This window comes from Nerophis ophidion, linkage group LG11, assembly GCF_033978795.1.
Source record: "Nerophis ophidion isolate RoL-2023_Sa linkage group LG11, RoL_Noph_v1.0, whole genome shotgun sequence".
Taxonomy (NCBI): domain Eukaryota; kingdom Metazoa; phylum Chordata; class Actinopteri; order Syngnathiformes; family Syngnathidae; genus Nerophis; species Nerophis ophidion.
Window position 1 is genome coordinate 38,329,478 of NC_084621.1, and position 18,980 is coordinate 38,348,457.

General features: G+C 41.4%; 1 protein-coding gene across 2 annotated transcripts in view; it reads left to right on the plus strand.

Moving 5' to 3' along the window:
* creb5b (cAMP responsive element binding protein 5b) overlaps nucleotides 1-18,980 on the plus strand; it is a 207,770-nt gene that overhangs the window by 174,153 nt on the left and 14,637 nt on the right. For both annotated transcript variants that reach the window (XM_061915849.1, XM_061915850.1), the window contains 2 exons: nucleotides 6,364-6,699; nucleotides 14,396-14,623. In XM_061915849.1, the coding sequence (XP_061771833.1) occupies nucleotides 6,364-6,699; nucleotides 14,396-14,623 (564 nt within the window). The remainder of the gene's footprint in view (nucleotides 1-6,363; nucleotides 6,700-14,395; nucleotides 14,624-18,980) is intronic.

Consider the following 18,980-nt stretch of genomic DNA (forward strand, 5'->3'; position numbering starts at 1 on the left):
TGTAGCGCGTTACTACCCACCTCTGGTTTGGACCCCCTGTCTGGGAGTCCAGCCTTAGACTGAATATTTGTTTACGCAAATTACTGAAATGTGCCCCCTTTAGCCAAAATTAATAAAAAATATGTATATATATTTATATAGAGACATGTTGTAATTAGAGCTGGACGATATGACCTTTTTTTAATACCTCGATATTTTTAGGCCATATCGCGATGCACGATATATATCTCGATATTTTGCCTTAAGCCTTGAATGAACACTTGATGCATATAATCACACCAGTATGAGGATTCTATAGGTCTACATTTAAACATTGTTGTTCATACTGCATTAATGTATGCTCATTTTAACCTTTCATGCAGAGAGGGAAACCACATATTAGTCAATTGACCAAAACTGTATTATTAAACACTTATTAAGCAGTGACAAAAACATTCATGTCATTTCCCAAACAGAGAGTGCAAGATTGTCAGAGACATTTTAAAACAAGCTATGAGTGCACTTTTGTGCATAATGTCACTAAATTAAAGTGCACTTTTTGTACAGAACACAACTACAGTAGTTTAAAACAAATAAAGTGCACATTTGTGCATGATTTTGTGGGCGTATGGCACCGAACAGAGATGTCGACATGCGAAGTAAAAACTCTTCATTCTCTAGCAGGTGACTTTTCAAATGATGCTACATATTAGCAGTAAAGCTACTTTTGGTAACAACGCTTTAACAACACACTTGACAAATTACGGTTGTCTGTTCGACATCTTCCCGCTTGAAACCAACCACCGCCAGACGATGGACCCCCTGCTGTTTTTCTTGGGAATTAATTCTTCCTTCATTTGTTACCATATTTGCACCTTCTTTCTCTCGTATTACCACTTGCACCACAGCTAACGTTACCCATGCCGCTACCTCTCTGCTCCGCAAGGGCGTATACGTATGTGACGTATGACGTGACAGTATGTGACGTATGTAAGAAGGTGTGCTTGTCTGTGAGAAGGAGAGCCAACAGCGTGGGAAGAGCCTGTAGTGTAATGCCCGCAGCTAAAAATAACTGCGTGAGAAAGTATACTCGAATATCACGATATAGTCATTTTCTATATCGCACAGAGACGCACCTGCGATATATCGAGTATATCGATTATTGTCGCCCAGCCCTAGTTGTAATAACTTGAAGTAAATAATGAAGATTAAACACCGATTACAAACAAAAAAATTCAACAACAAAAAAATAACTAAAAGCAGTATTTGTCGACTTTTTTCTTATACAAATTGGGAACAATTTCTTACATTCTTTCTATTTTTGTGATATTGCAATATTTTCTCATGAAATTATTCCTTTTTATGTAAAGTATTACTTTTTCATGGAAAATGGCGACATTTGTCATTTAAAATTCAGACTTTCATCGCAATATTGCCAATTTTTGGGGTTGTTCTTGTAAAGTAGTGACATTTTAGGAGTAAAATTATGACATTTGTCAAAATTTTGACAGGTAAAAATTCACATTATTAATATGATATTGCCAAAATGTTAAAGTTTTCTTATAAAATTGTGACTGTTATTGAGTAGAATTTTAACTTTTATCATAATATTGCACGAATTTTCAGTTTTTCTTGTAATATTTTGACTTGCGTTGAGTAAAATTCCGACTTTTATTATAACACTGCCAAAATACTAAGTTATTCTTGTGAACCTGTGACCTTTTTCTTGTGAAATTCCAACTCATTTTTCACAACAAGCTTTTCTGTATTTGCAAAGTATGTATATATTATTAATGTTGAAAATGCAAATATTTATATATCCAGAAAGGGTGGTCCTAAAGAGGTAGGCGTTATTCGGAGGTCTCAAGAAGGTAACAAATACAAAAGCGTGTGTGTGCGTGTGTGTGTGTGTGTGTGTGTGTGTGTGTGTGTGTGTGTGTGTGTGTGTGTGTGTGTGTGTGTGCGTGTGTGTGTGTGTGTGTGTGTGTGTGTGTGTGTGTGCGTGCGTGCGTGTGTGTGTGCGCGCGCGCGTGCGTGCGTGCGTGCGTGCGTGTGTGTGAAAGAGAGGACAGGGCGAGCTGATGCGCTCCGGTCGCGTCTAAAGTAGTGTGATCCAGACCAGCTGGATGGCGTTCCCTGTGGGAATCATGAATGCAGAGGTTGTTAAAAGATATGGAGCCCCGGACCCTCTATGGACTTACTGACAGCAGCTGGGAGAAAGGGGGAAGGGAGTTCAGAGAAGGAATGAAAGTGGGGGATTCACAGCAGTAGCCTTGAGTTGTTGTTTTTTTACAAAAAGTTGTAAATCAAACAGAATTGAAATGCATTTATGCATTCATGCGCTGCGTTAGACAAAACAGTTATTACTCTTATTCATGCTTAAGGGCACAATCCATGAAAGTTGGTACGTCTGCGACATTTGAACCCTTCTTGCACACTGTCCACTTGTGTGCGTGTATTATCTTGTCCGAATGCCATGCCTAAAGGAAAACAGCCTCTTGAGGAAAACTCATGTAGGTAAACACAAACAACATAAGAACACCTTGTGAGTGTTTCTGTCTGGTCTGTGGCAGAAGAACCGCCACCTCTGTCAGGGCTAAGTAGACCACACGCCTAAAGAAACAAACCTGCTGCTGGGTCTACAGTCTGCGGCGCACACCTTGCCAGAGAACTCATCTTGTAAGCAGACATGGAGACACACGTGAGAAAAGAGGGAGCTTATTAGGAATATGAAGAGAAAAGACGTGGACCGGGCAATGAAGGAACGTGACGAGCGAGAATGACAGGACTGAAGGGGAGACAGAGGACAGACTAAGTGCTTTGATTTGTTTCTCTGATTTTTTTGATTTATGGAGCGCTTCGTCTTCTTATCTAGTCAGAGCATGTAGCCATTAAAGCTGTTGGTAATCAACCTGCTCAAGGGACTTATACAATTCTGGAATGATTCCTCTGTGGAGAATGTAGGGTGGGACTGTTCAAACTGGCAGGTTCAGTTCAAAACATGGGAGACAAACATTACATTCCATCCATCCATTTTCTACCGTTTGTCCCTCTCGGGGTCGCATCAGCTGCATTCGGTCAGAAGGTGGCGTACACCCTGGACAAGTGGCCACCATACTTGCCGACCTTGAGACCTCCAAATTTGGGAGATGAGGGAGGGGTTGTGGTGGGTGGTGTTGGGAGGGGCGGGGTTTGGTAGTTGCGGGGGGTGTATATTTTATGGTCCTGGAAGAGTTAGTGCTGCAAGGGATTTTGGGTATTTGTTCTGTTGTGTTTATGTTGTGTTACGGTGCGGATGTTCTCCCGAAATGTGTTTTTCATTCTTGTTTGGTGTGGGTTCACAGTGTGGTGCATATTTGTAACTGTTAAGATCTAGGTCAAGTGTGGGTGAAAAAATTTAATTAGACAAAAAGGGATAACCAATCTGGAGAAAATGGGTTCCTCAGAGGTCGACAGGAGAAAGGGCCAGGGCACACTGAGCAGGGCGAGAGTCCAACAAAAGAAATCCTTTTACCTCAGGGGGACTAGGAAATAAACACTCAAAAGGTTAGGGAAATCAGGACAAAGTAGCGAAAACTTACCAAGTCTGGTGAAGCAGGTGCATGCACGAGAGGAGTTCTGGATACAATAACCGGCAAGGTCAAGCTGACAGTGACGATCCTAAATACTGGTGTGCTATTTGCAAGCAGGTGTGCCCCAAGGTCCACCCCCCGGCGAGTACGAATCACGAAATACACAGGTGCAGACAAAGGAGAAGGCAGGAAAACACTAAAACACAACAGTAACAGTGTTAAAGTTGTTTATACGGCCACTCTCAGTGTGACTTGTATGGATGTTGATCAAGTTTGCGTTGCATTCACTTATGTGTGTTTAAAAGTCGCATATATTATCAGACTGGGCCGGCACGATGTTTGTACGGAGGAAAAGCATACCTGACAAAAGGTTGTAGAGGACGCTAAAGGCACGCTCCCAATATTGTTGTTCGGGTGGAAATTGGGAGAAAGTTGGGAGAATGGTTGCCCCAGGAGATTTTCGGGAGGGGCACTAAAATTCGTGAGTCTCCCGGGAAAATCAGGAGGGTTGGCAAGTATGGTCACCACCCCATTGCAGGGCCAACACAGATAGACGGACAACATTCACACTCATATTCACACACTCTGGACCATTTAGGTCTTAGCAAATTCCGACAAAACACTAGAGTCCTCTTGTTGTATAGAGGAACTTGGATCTCTGTAAACACATTGGCAGACACTTGCATTGACATTTTAACCGTGCTAGCAAACGGACAAAACTGTGGTCCAAATTTGTGATTTACATAGCTGAGGTGTTCTTCAAGGCAACCCTTTAAGGCTATGTCTACATTAAGCCGGATAACCCCAAAGCATCGTGTCAGCCACACTAAACCAGCGTTTAAGGTAACACTCCTCGGATAATTTTTTACACGGGTAAGTGCGCCGTGTATTTCTGATCATTTACAAACTGAGTTCGGAGAGGAAGTGATGCCAGGAATACCGCGCCCTGCACAGGAAGTCACGTCAGAAAGAACGTGTTACAGCCAGCTTCATAACAACCCTTTTGGTAACTCACCGACAACCACTAGAAAGATGGAGGCGAGTCATCCAGACATGCTCGTGTTTCTCCTTCTTGTACATGTACAGACGCTTGTGGAAATCACACATGAATGAATACCTTAAGAGAAGGAAACAGGCGATTGCAGCTATTTCGGATACAACACATTTCAGACGGAAACATAGCAATGTTGAGTGACAGTTTTGGATAAGCGCTGTAAGAACGGCAAACTGGTGGATATGTTTGTCAACGAGTGTGTTGTGTAAGAGGAACAGCAAGAGAACTTTCGAATGTCCAAGTCAGCTGTGATTCTACTTAGTGAAAAACTTTGTCCATTTGTCAAAGGAGAGACAACGAAAATGCAGGCTCCCGTGGACCAGGAAAGTCTACCAAAAATAGCAAATGCATTTGGAATGGCAAAGCAGACTGTCAGTTATTCTCCGCGATGTATGTCCAGCGATTACTCAACATCTAGTTTTGTACTCCATAACTTTTGTGACGCCACAAAGTGGTTGCGGCCGTCAAGTACGACCGCCAATTTCAGTTTACAAGCACAGTGTCCTGTTGTCCTCCCTCCTTGGCATTCAGCATCAAGGGTTGGAATTGGGGGTTAAATCACCAAAATGATTCCCGAACTGCTGCTGCTCACTGCTCCCCTCACCTCCCAGGAGGTGGAACAAGGGGATGGGTCAAATGCAGAGGGTAATTTCGCCACACCTAGGGTGTGTGCGACTATCAGTGGTACTTAACTTTATACGCAGATTCATCACGCAATTTAAGGTGACTGTATTTGCTCGTTCTGTCCCTCACACCCACTGGTGACGTGGAGAGATGCAGCCACTAATGCACACGGTGATCAAAGTGTTACGAACGCAACGCAAAGGTTACTTTCAAGTTGGCAAACAACAGAATTTGTTAAGATGGTGCATTTTACGATGATGACGATCAATGAAGCCAAGTCCATCCATCCATCCATTTTTATACCGCTTGTCCCATTCAGGGTCACGGGGGTGCTGGAGTCTATCTCAGTTATGGAGTTGGTAAGAAATATGATACTCTTTTTTATTGCTATTTTCACTGATACTGAAAACATGATTCAAAAACAAGTTGTCTAAAAAAAATATTTTTTCAAAAAAAGAGTCTTGATCAAAATGGGTTGTTTTTGATTCATGGTCATCTTCTTTTTGAGGTAATACGGTACAAAACACACAATGAAGTAGTTCTTGTTAATGTCAACATGAACACTGACTTGTGAGAGTCCAGCAAATGTAAACAGTTGAAGTAATGCTGACTTAGCTGGTATGCTAGTTTGGATAATTAGCCAACTTGGCTAATTATATTCACTTTCCATCAATGTTTATCTAGAATTTTTCTTTTAGGCGGTATAGCTCGGTTGGTAGAGTGGCCATTCTAGCAACTTAAGGGTTCCAGGTTTGATCCCCGCTTCCGCCATCCTAGTCACTACCGTCGTGTCCTTGGGCAAGACACTTTATCTACCTGCTCCCAGTGCCACCCACACTGGTTTAAATTTAACTTAGATATCGGGTTTCAATATGTAAAAGCGCTTTGAGTCACTAGAAAAAAGCGCTATATAAATATAATTCACTTCACTTCACTTGAAAGGACATAACTCCTGTTTGCACATGTTTTTTATTGGTCTGAGGTCAAGTTCTTCTTCTTCAGGCCACAAACTAGTTAAGACTAAGTTCACAATTCATAACATTAAGCCTTAATTCCACACAATCTTCTAATGATATCCACCCTTAGATCATTGATGTTAAACAATAACCTTTTTAGTCGTTTTTTTCTACTCAGAGGCTGAAAGCTGCACTTTCACACCACCCGGGCGCCATCACCAATGGAAACATGAACTCCATGGGCCACATGATGGAGATGATGTCGTCGCGGCAAGAGCAAGGCAGCCACCATCACATGCACTCGCACTCGCACTCGCATCCGCACCAGCACATGCAAGCACCTCCCCACGCATACCAGCACCACGGCCATCATCACCACAGCCAGGGGCACGGCCAGGGCGGCCACCATCACCCGCAGGCACACAATGCCCATCACAACTCCCATAATGCCCACCTCCATTCCGGGCACGCCCACCAAACCTCGCCACACCCTGCAATGCACTCCGCTTCACAGGTATGATTTTATTCCTCATTTGTTTGGTCCTATCTGGAACGATTTTGGAGTATAAATGAGATGATGATAATAAAACTGTACTGTAATGAACAGGGACAGCACTAAACAGAGGGGACTAAAGCCCAGTCAGAAATTGTTTGACCCCTCACCCCAGTTGAGACCCGAGCATTTTAGAGCCCTACTTTGCAAACCCAACTTTTCTTACTTATCGGTACCTGCTGTGTTGTATTTGGGATCTGCATAAGTCCTAAAAATGTAAAATCAAACCGTGGATGCATTGCGGATAAATAAATTAAACTACCTGGCCTTCCTTCATACTCTTTCCTCCCTCATAATGCAGCCACACAAATAAGACCGCTCGCTAAACAGGAGAGCTTCATGACTCCCAATTGTCTCTGCAAGTCCATCTTTCTTAAACCTATCACCGGGCTGAGTCCATCTTTCTGTGGCCTATCACGCAACCTTGTCCATCTTTGAAAAACTATCAAAAGCCTGTGTGTGTAAAAGCATTTATATTGATCTATAGTCTAAAACATATATTTGTCTGATTGTGATTGTTTCTTTTGGCTGCCCAATATTATTTATATTAACTTTATATATATAAAATATTAACTTAAAAATAATTTTATAATATAATATTATATTACCGTATTTTCTGGACCATAGGGCGCACCGGACTATAAGGCTTACTGCCGATGAGTGGGTTTATTCAGGTCTTTTTTCATACAAAAGGCGCACCGGATTATAAGGTGCATTAAAAGGGTTTTATTACGATTATTTTCTCAATTTAAAACATTTCCTCGTGGTCTACATAACATGTAATGGTGGTTCCTTGGTCAAAATGTTGCATAGATGATGTGTTACAGATCATATTCAAGTCGCTTAAGGATGCACCATTTTGTGGGCGGTTTATTTACGTGGCTCACTTTCTGCAGTGTCTTCTCCCCGTCATTTTTGTTGTAGCGGTGTAGCGTGCAAGGACGCGAGTGGGAGGAGTGTCAAAAGATGGAGCTAACTGTTTTAAGGAAAATCAGACTTAACTTAAATCAACAACGGAGCAGCATCTCATCCGTGGCTCACTAATGCAACAACAACGCCGGAAATGTGTCACATGAAAAACTGTCTGACTGGAACTCTCCAATAACAAAGGTTCTGTGGGTGAATTATGTAAATCCACTACACCAGTAGTTTTTAGTGCTTCCATAGCGATATATAAGTTAGAACTTTTCACTACGTTATAGTAGAAATTATAACAGCAGAGGGTGAATGCCCAATAACAAGAAGATAGTGAAAAAGAAGAAGCTTATAGACTACGTTATCATCCTGGACTACAGTGGCGGAAGTACACAAATTTTCAGGACAAATGCAGATCTCAACAACACATCAGCAGGTAGCAGAAGGTAAGAATAGTTGGTTTTGCATAATATTGTGAAACAAAACGGCAGATAATATGTTTGCTAATGGGTACCATTCTACGGTCCTTATACACACACCATAATAGTACTAGTATCTCTGCCTACGGTAGCCGTAATGGGCAGACAATCCATCAAGTGTTTCGGCTTCAAAGTCATACTAAAATATTTTTACATATTTTTGAGCGCTGTGTGTGTCGTTCTTTATTTTCAACAGAACATTTAAAGTTTTGGTGTTGTTTACTTGAGTCATATTGCAGTCTACACGTATATTTTATGCGTGACTGCCATCTACTGGTCACACTTATAATTACACCATGTACTAAATAATATTGCTTCGAAGTCAGTAAGCACAACCAGAATTATTCCGCACATTAGGCGCACCGGGTTATAAGGCGCACTGTCGATTTTTCAATCAATCAATCAATGTTTACTTGTATAGCCCTAAATCACTAGTGTCTCAAAGGGCTGCACAAACCACTAAGACATCCTCGGTAGGCCCACATAAGGGCAAGGAAAACTCACACCCAGTGGGACGTCGGTGTCAATGATGCCTATGAGAACCTTGGAGAGGAGGAAAGCAATGGATGTCGAGCGGGTCTAACATGATACTGTGAAAGTTCAATCCATAATGGATCCAACACAGTCGCAAGAGTCCAGTCCAAAGCGGATCCAACAGAGCAGCGAGAGTCCCGTTCACAGCGGAGCCAGCAGGAAAACATCCCAAGCGGAGGCGGATCAGCAGCGCAGAGATGTCCCCAGCCGATACACAGGCAAGCAGTACATGGCCACCGGATCGGACCGGACCCCCTCCACAAGGGAGAGTGGGACATAGGAGAAAAAGAAAAGAAACGGCAGATCAACTGGTCTAAAAAGGGAGTCTATTTAAAGGCTAGAGTATACAAATGAGTTTTAAGGTGAGACTTAAATGCTTCTACTGAGGTGGCATCTCGAACTGTTACCGGGAGGGCATTCCAGAGTACTGGAGCCCGAAATGAAAACGCTCTATAGCCCACAGACTTTTTTGGGGCTTTGGGAATCACTAATAAGCCGGAGTCCTTTGAACGCAGTTTTCTTGCCGGGACATATGGTACAATACAATCTGCAAGATAGGATGGAGCTAGGCCGTGTAGTATTTTATACGTAAGTAGTAAAACCTTAAAGTCACATCTTAAGTGCACAGGAAGCCAGTGCAGGTGAGCCAGTACAGGCGTAATGTGATCAAACTTTCTTGTTCTTGTCAAAAGTCTAGCAGCCGCATTTTGTACCAACTGTAATCTTTTAATGCTAGACATGGGGAGACCCGAAAATAATACGTTACAGTAATCGAGACGAGACGTAACAAACGCATGGATAATGATCTCAGCGTCTTTAGTGGACAGAATGGAGCGAATTTTAGCGATATTACGGAGATGAAAGAAGGCCGTTTTAGTAACGCTTTTAATGTGTGACTCAAAGGAGAGAGTTGGGTCGAAGATAACACCCAGATTCTTTACCGTGTCGCCTTGTTTAATTGTTTGATTGTCAAATGTTAGAGTTGTATCATTAAATAGAGGTCGGTGTCTAGCAGGACCGATAATCAGCATTTCCGTTTTTTTGGCGTTGAGTTGCAAAAAGTTAGCGGACATCCATTGTTTAATTTCATTAAGACACGCCTCCAGCTGACTACAATCCGGCGTGTTGGTCAGCTTTAGGGGCATGTAGAGTTGGGTGTCATCAGCATAACAGTGAAAGCTAATACCGTATTTGCGTATGATGTCACCTTGCGGCAGCATGTAGATGCTGAAGAGTGCAGAGCCAAGGACCGAACCCTGGGGAACTCCACACGTTACCTTAACGTAGTCCGAGGTCACATTGTTATGGGAGACGCACTGCATCCTATCAGTAAGATAAGAGTTAAACCAAGACAGGGCTAAGTCTGACATACCAATTCGTGTTTTGATACGTTCTAATAAAATATTATGATCGACGGTATCGAAAGCAGCGCTAAGATCGAGGAGCAGCAACATAGATGACGCATCAGAATCCATCGTTAGCAATAGATCATTAGTCATTTTTGCGAGGGCTGTCTCCGTGGAGTGATTTGCCCTGAAACCGGATTGAAAGGTTTCACACAGATTGTTAGACACTAAGTGTTCATTTAACTGCTCCGCAACAATTTTTTCGAGGATTTTTGAAATAAAGGGAAGGTGAGACACCGGTCGGTAGTTTACCATGAGGTCAGGATCGAGGTTAGGTCTTTTAAGAAGAGGATGAATAACCGCTTTTTTGAATGCTAGGGGAACAGTGCCCGAGGAAAGTGATAAGTTTATAATATTTAGCACTGATGGACCTAATAATACAAAGAGCTCCTTGATCAGTTTCCCAGGAAGTGGGTCAATTATAGTCTGAACAATATGGTATTATTATATTAAACATTATTATATATAATGGTATATAATAGGATAATAACTTTTTTGTCTCGCCCCTAAGCGAGTTCATCTTGCAGCTGAGAGGTGCTGCAAAGAGGAATGGCCGAAATTGCTCAAAGATAGGTGTGCCAAACTTGTGGCATCGTATTCAAAAAGACCTGAGGCTGTAATTGCTGCCAAAGGTGCATCAACAAAGTATTTAGCAGAGGCCGTCAATACTTATGTACGTGTGATTTTTTTTTATTTTTTAACAACTTTTGCTAAAATGTGTTTAAAAAAACACAACTACACATTGTTATTACTATATTATTGTGTATGCAATTCTGAAGACAAAAAATAATTGATTCCATTTTGGAATAAGGCTTTAATACAACAAAATGTAAAAACATTTTTTTTTTTTGATTAAAGTTTTGTGATTACTTTCCACATGCACTGCATGGACAATTTAGGTTCTTAACATTAATAAAACACAGTTCTTCTCCATTATTTTCTGTTACGCCCCCACCTTAGAAGAAGGAACATTTTCCATGCCCGCGCCCCCACCCCTTGAATACAAATGGTATTATTTGTTTATAAAAATTGTTATAAGTACACCTCTGTGTAACATTGTATCCTTATTAACATTAAATAAAACAAAGAAAATAAATAAATATAGATCAACTTACAGCAAAGAATAACTTTATTAACATTGTTTTTAGTCTGTAACAGAAAAGATTTAACGTGCATCAGTTTGCCTAAAATTGTAAAAATGATATATCATAATTTAAACTAAACAACTATTTTCAATGACAGAATCATTTGTTACTGAAAAATGTTTGATAAACTCAATAAATATATCTAAAATGATCAGCAACATTTATTTAGGAGCACAATATATAAAACACTTTAATCTACAAAACCAAAAAAATTATCTTTATTTTTAAATCAAAATGAAGAAGTCAGGATTAGTGGCTACAATGAACTCGCTTTGTAGTGGCGTTTGAAACATGATACTGCATGATACTGATAAAGCTTGTCCCCCGGCGTCACATGTGCCCGCCCTGGCATTGCCCCCACCCTCCCACCCTCTATGCATGCATGAAGACATTTTACTTGTTTATTTTACAACCTAAATCTCTTAGTTTATTTTTTTTTTAGTGTGGCCCTAGTACATAATAATTCTATTTTCTTGTTTCTACATGCATCCAGCCAATACTGAAACATCTAATTGTAAAGCAACATTTTAGTCTATATTACTTTGTGGTGTACTGATGTTTGTTGCATGTATTAGTCCACCCGTATAACCAGAACACAACTTTTGTTTTCTGGGTTTGCCACAATGGACATCATTTGTCTGTGCTCTGGTTTTATATAACAGTGTTGTTGCCTTAATGCCATGTTTGGTAGTCATTTTTGTAGGATAGTCAGTTAAAGTTGAGTCAGCTTTGTTTTAATGATTCTAAAGGCTTGTCCTGTGGAAACTATGCCCCACGCCCAACTATATTTATTAAGTCGGCCCAGGTGCAAAAAGACTGTGGTCCTCATGGTGATTTGAGGCACTTTGGTTTACGGCTAATAAATGCAAATAGAGTGGAACACGTACATTTAAGTCGACAACCAGTCAAAGACGACCAAGCCCTCAAGTCCTGGTCCACGGTGTGCTTTTTACTACTATTACACTAGCCCGCTTTTTTAAAATTATAAAATTTTGTCAACTCCATCCATCCATTTCTACCGCTTATTCTCTTTTGGGGTCGCGGGGGGCGCTGGCGCCTATCTCAGCTACAGTCGGGCGTAAGGCGGGGTACACCCTGGACAAGTCGCCAAATTCAATAATAGTATATTTTTAATAGTATATTTTTTGTGATATTAAGTATATTGCAAAAGAAGGGACTCATAATACTTGATTAAAAACAAAATTGAAATTAAACCAACTATATATATATATATATATATATATATATATATATACATATACATATATATATATATATACATATATATATATATATATATATGTATATATATATGTATATATATATATATATATATATATATATATATATATATATATATATATATAATGAATAATACAAATAAAATACAGCTTCACTTTAGTCATAATTTTTGCGCTTAGGAAACTTCTTTATGACTTTAGCTCCAGCGTTCTTCTGTTTGTTTGATATATACTGCCACAAGTGGTGGAAGAGTGTAATGACAGGTTAGTACTGTTGCGGCCCATACGGACCGCAGCTGAGAAACAGATATTTTTAGCGGCCCAACAAAGGCACTGCCCTATGGTTACGAAACACTTGGTCTACATAACATGTAATGGTGGTTAAAAATGTTGTATACGTTATGTTTTCTGGCCATCTCTTCAGGATACGCCATTTTTTACGTGGTCTTATTTACGTGCCTCCACTTCAACTGCGTCTTCTCCCCGTCAGCCATGTTGTAGTTTTTTAGCATTTCTATATGAAGTCTGCTGACTATTATAAGTTTGAACTATAAGTTGTTTTTTATTACAAATGGCAACAATGAAACATTTTGCATGCATATCCATGTACGAGCCAGTCTGCTCGACAAAAGGAGCTTAATTATTACAGCGTTGGAATATAATGGTGGACTCACGCAAAGCTCTTTGGGTAAATGTTTAACATATATGGAAATATCTGACGACATCACTGGGGAAAAAAGTCAAAAATTGTGCAAATTCCTAACAGCTTGTCCGGAGGAAGTATGAAGGAGGCCAAGATTATTTCATAAATATCTCTGCCATATCGCTATGGTTGGATTTCAAATCATCAGGATTTATATCAGTTCCAAAATAAATAAAAAAAACAGGTGCTAATAGCTAGAAAACAAGTTCCATCCATCCATCCATTTTCTACCGCTTATTCCCTTTTGGGGTCGCGGGGGGCGCTGGCGCCTATCTCAGCTACAATCGGGCGGAAGGCGGGGTACGCCCTGGACAAGTCGCCACCTCATCGCTGGGCCAACACAGATAGACAGACAACATTCACACTCACATTCACACACTAGGGCCAATTTAGTGTTGCCAATCAACCTATCCCCAGGTGCATGTCTTTGGAAGTGGGAGGAAGCCGGAGTACCCGGAGGGAACCCACGCATTCACGGGGAGAACATACAAACTCCACACAGAAAGATCCCGAGCCTGGATTTGAACCCAGGACTGCACGACCTTCGTATTGTGAGGCAGACGCACTAACCCCTCTGCCACCGTGAAGCCCCAGAAATAATAGGTCCCCCTTAAACGGGTTCCACTGTTAATTTGGTTTGACTTCAAAGAAAAGTATTGCTTACAGCTTTAAAAATAACTATTTTGTCCTTGCATTTCCTGATGCCCTTTGCTGTGATAGGCCTATTGAATAATAGACCCACACAAGTCTTTGTATGCTCCAAACATGCCATTAATGCATCGAAACAACACTGTACGCATGCTCGGCATCCATTAAAGCCGCTTGTGTTTTCCGTGCTTCTCATAAAAATGGTAATGGTCCAAACGGCAAACACTTGACCTTGCCAAGTCTATGTCAAGATGTGTCAGGGCATATATAAAGTTGTGTCTGGGTGTAAGTGAGTGGTGGAAAAGGGCCCGACACCTCCTTAACTAGGTGGGCAGGTTGGTGAATCAGCCCAGTCACTCACTCATTCAAGCAGATGTTGTTTTGAGGCCACTTGGCACTCTTGAAATAGCTGTAGGTGGTAAATGTATAGAGCCTTGTTTGGAGAGCAGTCAGGTGCATGGATGGTTTCCAGGTGTGTCCCAGTGATTATGTCTGTGGTTGGACGTTGGCAGACATAAACTCCCTCTTCAGAAAGCTCATTTATGATGCATCTCACAGAACCCCTCCGCCTCCTTCTGCCTTTCAGATGTCTCCCGCCACACAACAGATGCAGCCCACGCAGACGCTGCAGTCTCCGCCCCCTAGCGGCGGCCGACGCAGGAGGGTAGCGGACGAGGACCCGGACGAACGTCGGCGGAAGTTTCTGGAACGGAACCGAGCGGCGGCGACGCGATGCAGGCAGAAGAGGAAAGTGTGGGTGATGTCGTTAGAGAAGAAAGCAGAAGAACTCACACAGACCAACATGCAGCTTCAGGTACACAATGGACATATTTGTTGTACACAATAATGCCTCATGCTTGTATGGGCACATTTTGCCCAAATTGGCTCCTGCTCGCCAAAAGCCTTAAACAGATCTTATTTTTTTGTTACTTTCGGCCGTCAGGGGTGGGCACACCGTGGTTTGGCTTCGGCAGGAATCAAACACACGCTCTCTGCAACAACAAGCATATGCAGTTACACCATCAGGCATACTTTATCTTATTTAAAATTTGCAGTAAATGACAATAAATGAATGTCTGAACATGTTGCAGTAGAATCACATCATTTCTCCAGCATTCATCTACAAATAAAATAAATTATTATAGTCAATTAGATATACGGCTTAATTTATTTTAGATATATTAATAATGACTGAAAGACTTGGGCTTCACGGTGGAAGATGGGTTAGTGCGTCTGCCTCACAATACGAAGGTCCTGAGTAGTCAGGGTTCAATCCCGGGCTCGGGATCTTTGTGTGTGGAGTTTGCATGTCCTCCCTGTGAATGTGTGGGTTCCCTATGGGTACTCCGGCTTCCTCCCACCTCCAAAGACATGCACCTGGGGATAGGTTGATTGGCAACACTAAAGTGGCCCTAGTGTGTGAATGTGAGTGTGAATGTTGTCTGTCTATCTGTGTTGGCCCTGCGATGAGGTGGCGACTTGTCCAGGGTGTACCCCGCCTTCCGCCCGATTGTAGTCGAGATAGGCACCAGCGACCCCAAAGGGAATAAACGGTTGAAAATGGATGGATGGATGGACTGAAAGACTTGTAATTGTACTACAATAATTGTCCAGGGTTCAAATGTCAAATTTCGGAGCTATTTTTCATTCCTCTCAATCAAAGCTATAATTGGACATGGTGTTTAAGAGACGCTGTTGCAGAGCGATAATGCCGAAAAAAATCCATGTCGGACTAAAGTTAATGAGGACAATGATGTCAGATTATGTATCACAGCATATCATAGCAATCACCCCCAGTCGGAATCAGACTCAAGAGAGGGGCAGCGGTAACCTGACTCTCGCCAAATCCTTGTAGTTCGCTGAGCTCCACACAATGCATACTTTTCCCGGGAGTCTCCCGAATTTCAGCGACCCTCCCGAAAATCTCCCGGCCCAACCATTCTCCCGAATTTCTTCCGATTTCCAACCCGGACAACGAAAGGCAGTGCCTTAAAGGCACTGTCTTAAGCGTCCTCCATACAAACAGCATGTCGGCCCAGTTACATAGTATATGCGGCTTTTACACACACAAGTGAATGCACGCATACTGGATCAACAGCCATACAGGTCACACTGAAGGTGGCCGTAAAAAGAACTTTAACAATGCGTCACACTGTGAACTCACACCAAACAAGAATGACAAACACATTTCGGGAGAACATCCGCACCATAACACAACAGAACAAATACCCAGAACCCCTTGCAGCACTAACTCTTCCGGGACACTACAATATACACCCCCGCTACCACCAAACCACACCAGCCCCCCATTTCCCGAATTTGGAGGTCTCAAGGTTGGCAAGTATGACACAAGGATCTGGGACTTCTCAATAGGAGTCGTATTTCAGAAGGCGGGGCCTTGTAAAAAAAATCATTGTATGTAATTGGATAAACCACTTGTCCGTTACCTTGAATGAAGTTGCTACTTCAACCACTCACATCCAAATCAACCCGTGATGCTGATGAGAGCGGCGCTGGGAAATCAAAAACAGAGCAGCCGACATATTGGATCACGACAGAGCAAAAAGTTCTCTGTTCATCTTTTAAATAATTAATATTCGATAGATTCGACAAAACAGTTGCAATAGCAGAATCAATGTCACCACACGACTCAAACAGGTGCTTCGGCGCTACATCACATCTATGGAATCCTGCCCGGCGATCCTAATTGGTTCATTATTTTTTGCTACCTTGAAGGAGTTTGCATTGCTCTCGAGTCCAGATCCTTGTGTGGAGCTCAGCGAACTACAAGGCTCTGGTGACAGTCAGGTTAGGGCAGCAAGGCCAGTGACAGGAACAGACACAACCAAGCAACCAAGTGAGCCGACTCCGTCCTAGGCTACCCACTAGCTCTTGACCAATGTCCAGTGAGCGAGTCCATGAGTGAGAACTCGTCCAGGGAGACCGAAGTGTCCAATCAATGCTCGTTCGACCTGGGCTCTGCGAAACTTGTCCATCCCGACACTCAAACCTACTGTAATTCTTCAGCCCCGTCTCTTCCTCCGCCTCTCCTCCGGTACCTCCATGCGGATTTTGGTGCGTCAAAGCAGTAGAAAATGGATGGAAGGATGGGGATAGCCAACAGACGGTCTCAGTCACAAACATGGCCACTAAAGTGCCACCCACACCTTGTTGTGCAGTCCCAAAGGGCCTTTCCAAAACATTACGAAAACAAAAAGGGGAAAAAATGAGCACAGAGCTCCTGCGGACGGCAACCAGTACAGCGGTGCCAGATTGGAAAGAGAAAAATGCATGCAAACAGTGTAACCTCAAACCCATCTGATTGAACACCAGAGTGAGTACTTTGTCTCTAGTGATCGAAAACAGGGGTTTACAAAGTATAAGTGCAGCCGTTTGACGAAAAATAAATACAGCATATTTGACTGTATAACAATATTTCACACAAAAAAATGCCTCAAATGCTGCAGGTTAGTTTTCTTAAACATAATCTACATTTTTTTCTTTCTAAATTAAGCATATTTAAGCATAAAACTGTCTAAATAAACTAAAAACACTAATACTACAGTAGTATTGGCCACGAGAGGAAACCAAACCAATCAGAGCCGGCTGTTCATTATGGGGCCACGGATTGGTCTAGCCTCAGGCAGCATTACTATATTGGATTAAAATTACGAAAATGTGATTAAAGTGTGTTATTCCATGTCTAGAGGGCTCTCATAATGTTAAAAAAAACATATTTAGAAGGGAGTAAACCGTTTTTTTTTTGCTCTAGCTCTGAAAATATTTGATTTATAATTAATGACTTGTACTTCGCAGGAATTCCTTTTTCGCAGTAATGTCCGGAATCATTTCACAGCACTAAACGAGGGACGACTGTATTGAGTTTAAAAATATTGTTAAAATTGCCTCGTGTCAGCACAATATACAATTTTTGTGTAAAGATGATTCACGCACAATCATGATTTAGTAATTGTAACCTCACAAAATGTACACACTTCTGATCAAACTATAATTTTAAAATTATCATTTTTTTCTCTCTCTAAATGATTGGCTTTGTTTTTCCGGTGAGTAATAATCTGAAAATAGATGACATCATAACATGATTTTTTTTATAGCGTACATTAACTACTTTTTCAAAATATTTTTCAGACCAACAATATCTACAATTTTTTATGTACAGTGTATGGAGGGAAGGCCATAACCACGTACTGCATGATACTGATAAAGCATGTTCACACGTTCCTAGGGATGGGCACTGTTCGCATTTGAACTGGTACTCTACCAATTCACAGGATCTGGGAATCGATACCAGTACTCAACAAAAACACTTTTTGGTACTTTAATGTGTCTTAATTAATATGAATTGTTTTTGATAATAAAATCTATATTTTTTTCAACATATACAAATGAGTTGATTATGACGATTATCACATTTCTGAGTTTTATTAGCATGTATGACACTAAGGGCCTGATTTACTAAGATCCAAATAACTTGCGCTAAACCGCGTGTACAATCTATGAAATAACATGCAATATAAGTGGCCGTGTTGCGTCCGATCTTCTAACACTGTGTGTGCAAAAGTGGTGCAGACCGCCTTATTCAAATGAGGATTTTGCGTGTACTATTACGGGTCATCACCACGGAGACGCTGTCATTCAATGCACATTCTGTGGCGTTTTGCTGTTTTCAAATATGCCTGAGACATGTACTACTTGTTATGGGCATTTTAGAAGCAGTTGTGCATCTACATGTACAGTTACACCATTTTTTAATGCTTTTTTTTACCCGCTAAAGGTGCATGGGAGGCAGGCTGCAACACTGTGCTCAAAACGCAAAAAATGCATACTTCAAGTGTTTATCATACTGTTTAAGATATACCGTATTTTACCAAATAGTAGCCCGGGCGTTTATTTCACAAAATCATTTTTGGAGACGGGCGTTTAAAATAAGCAGGCGGTTATTTGCAAAAGACTCTATTTATTTTTGCACCAGCCTGCACCAGGCCATTATTTGGTTACAATGGTTACTGTCCAGTATTTTTTTTTCGTATAAAAAAATTTAAATGTAAAAGCTATTGTAAACATACAAACAAAAAACAAGACTATCAAAAGACAAGGGATCAACAAGGCCTCAACATGGCAGTAGTGCAGCAATTGTCAAATAGAATACC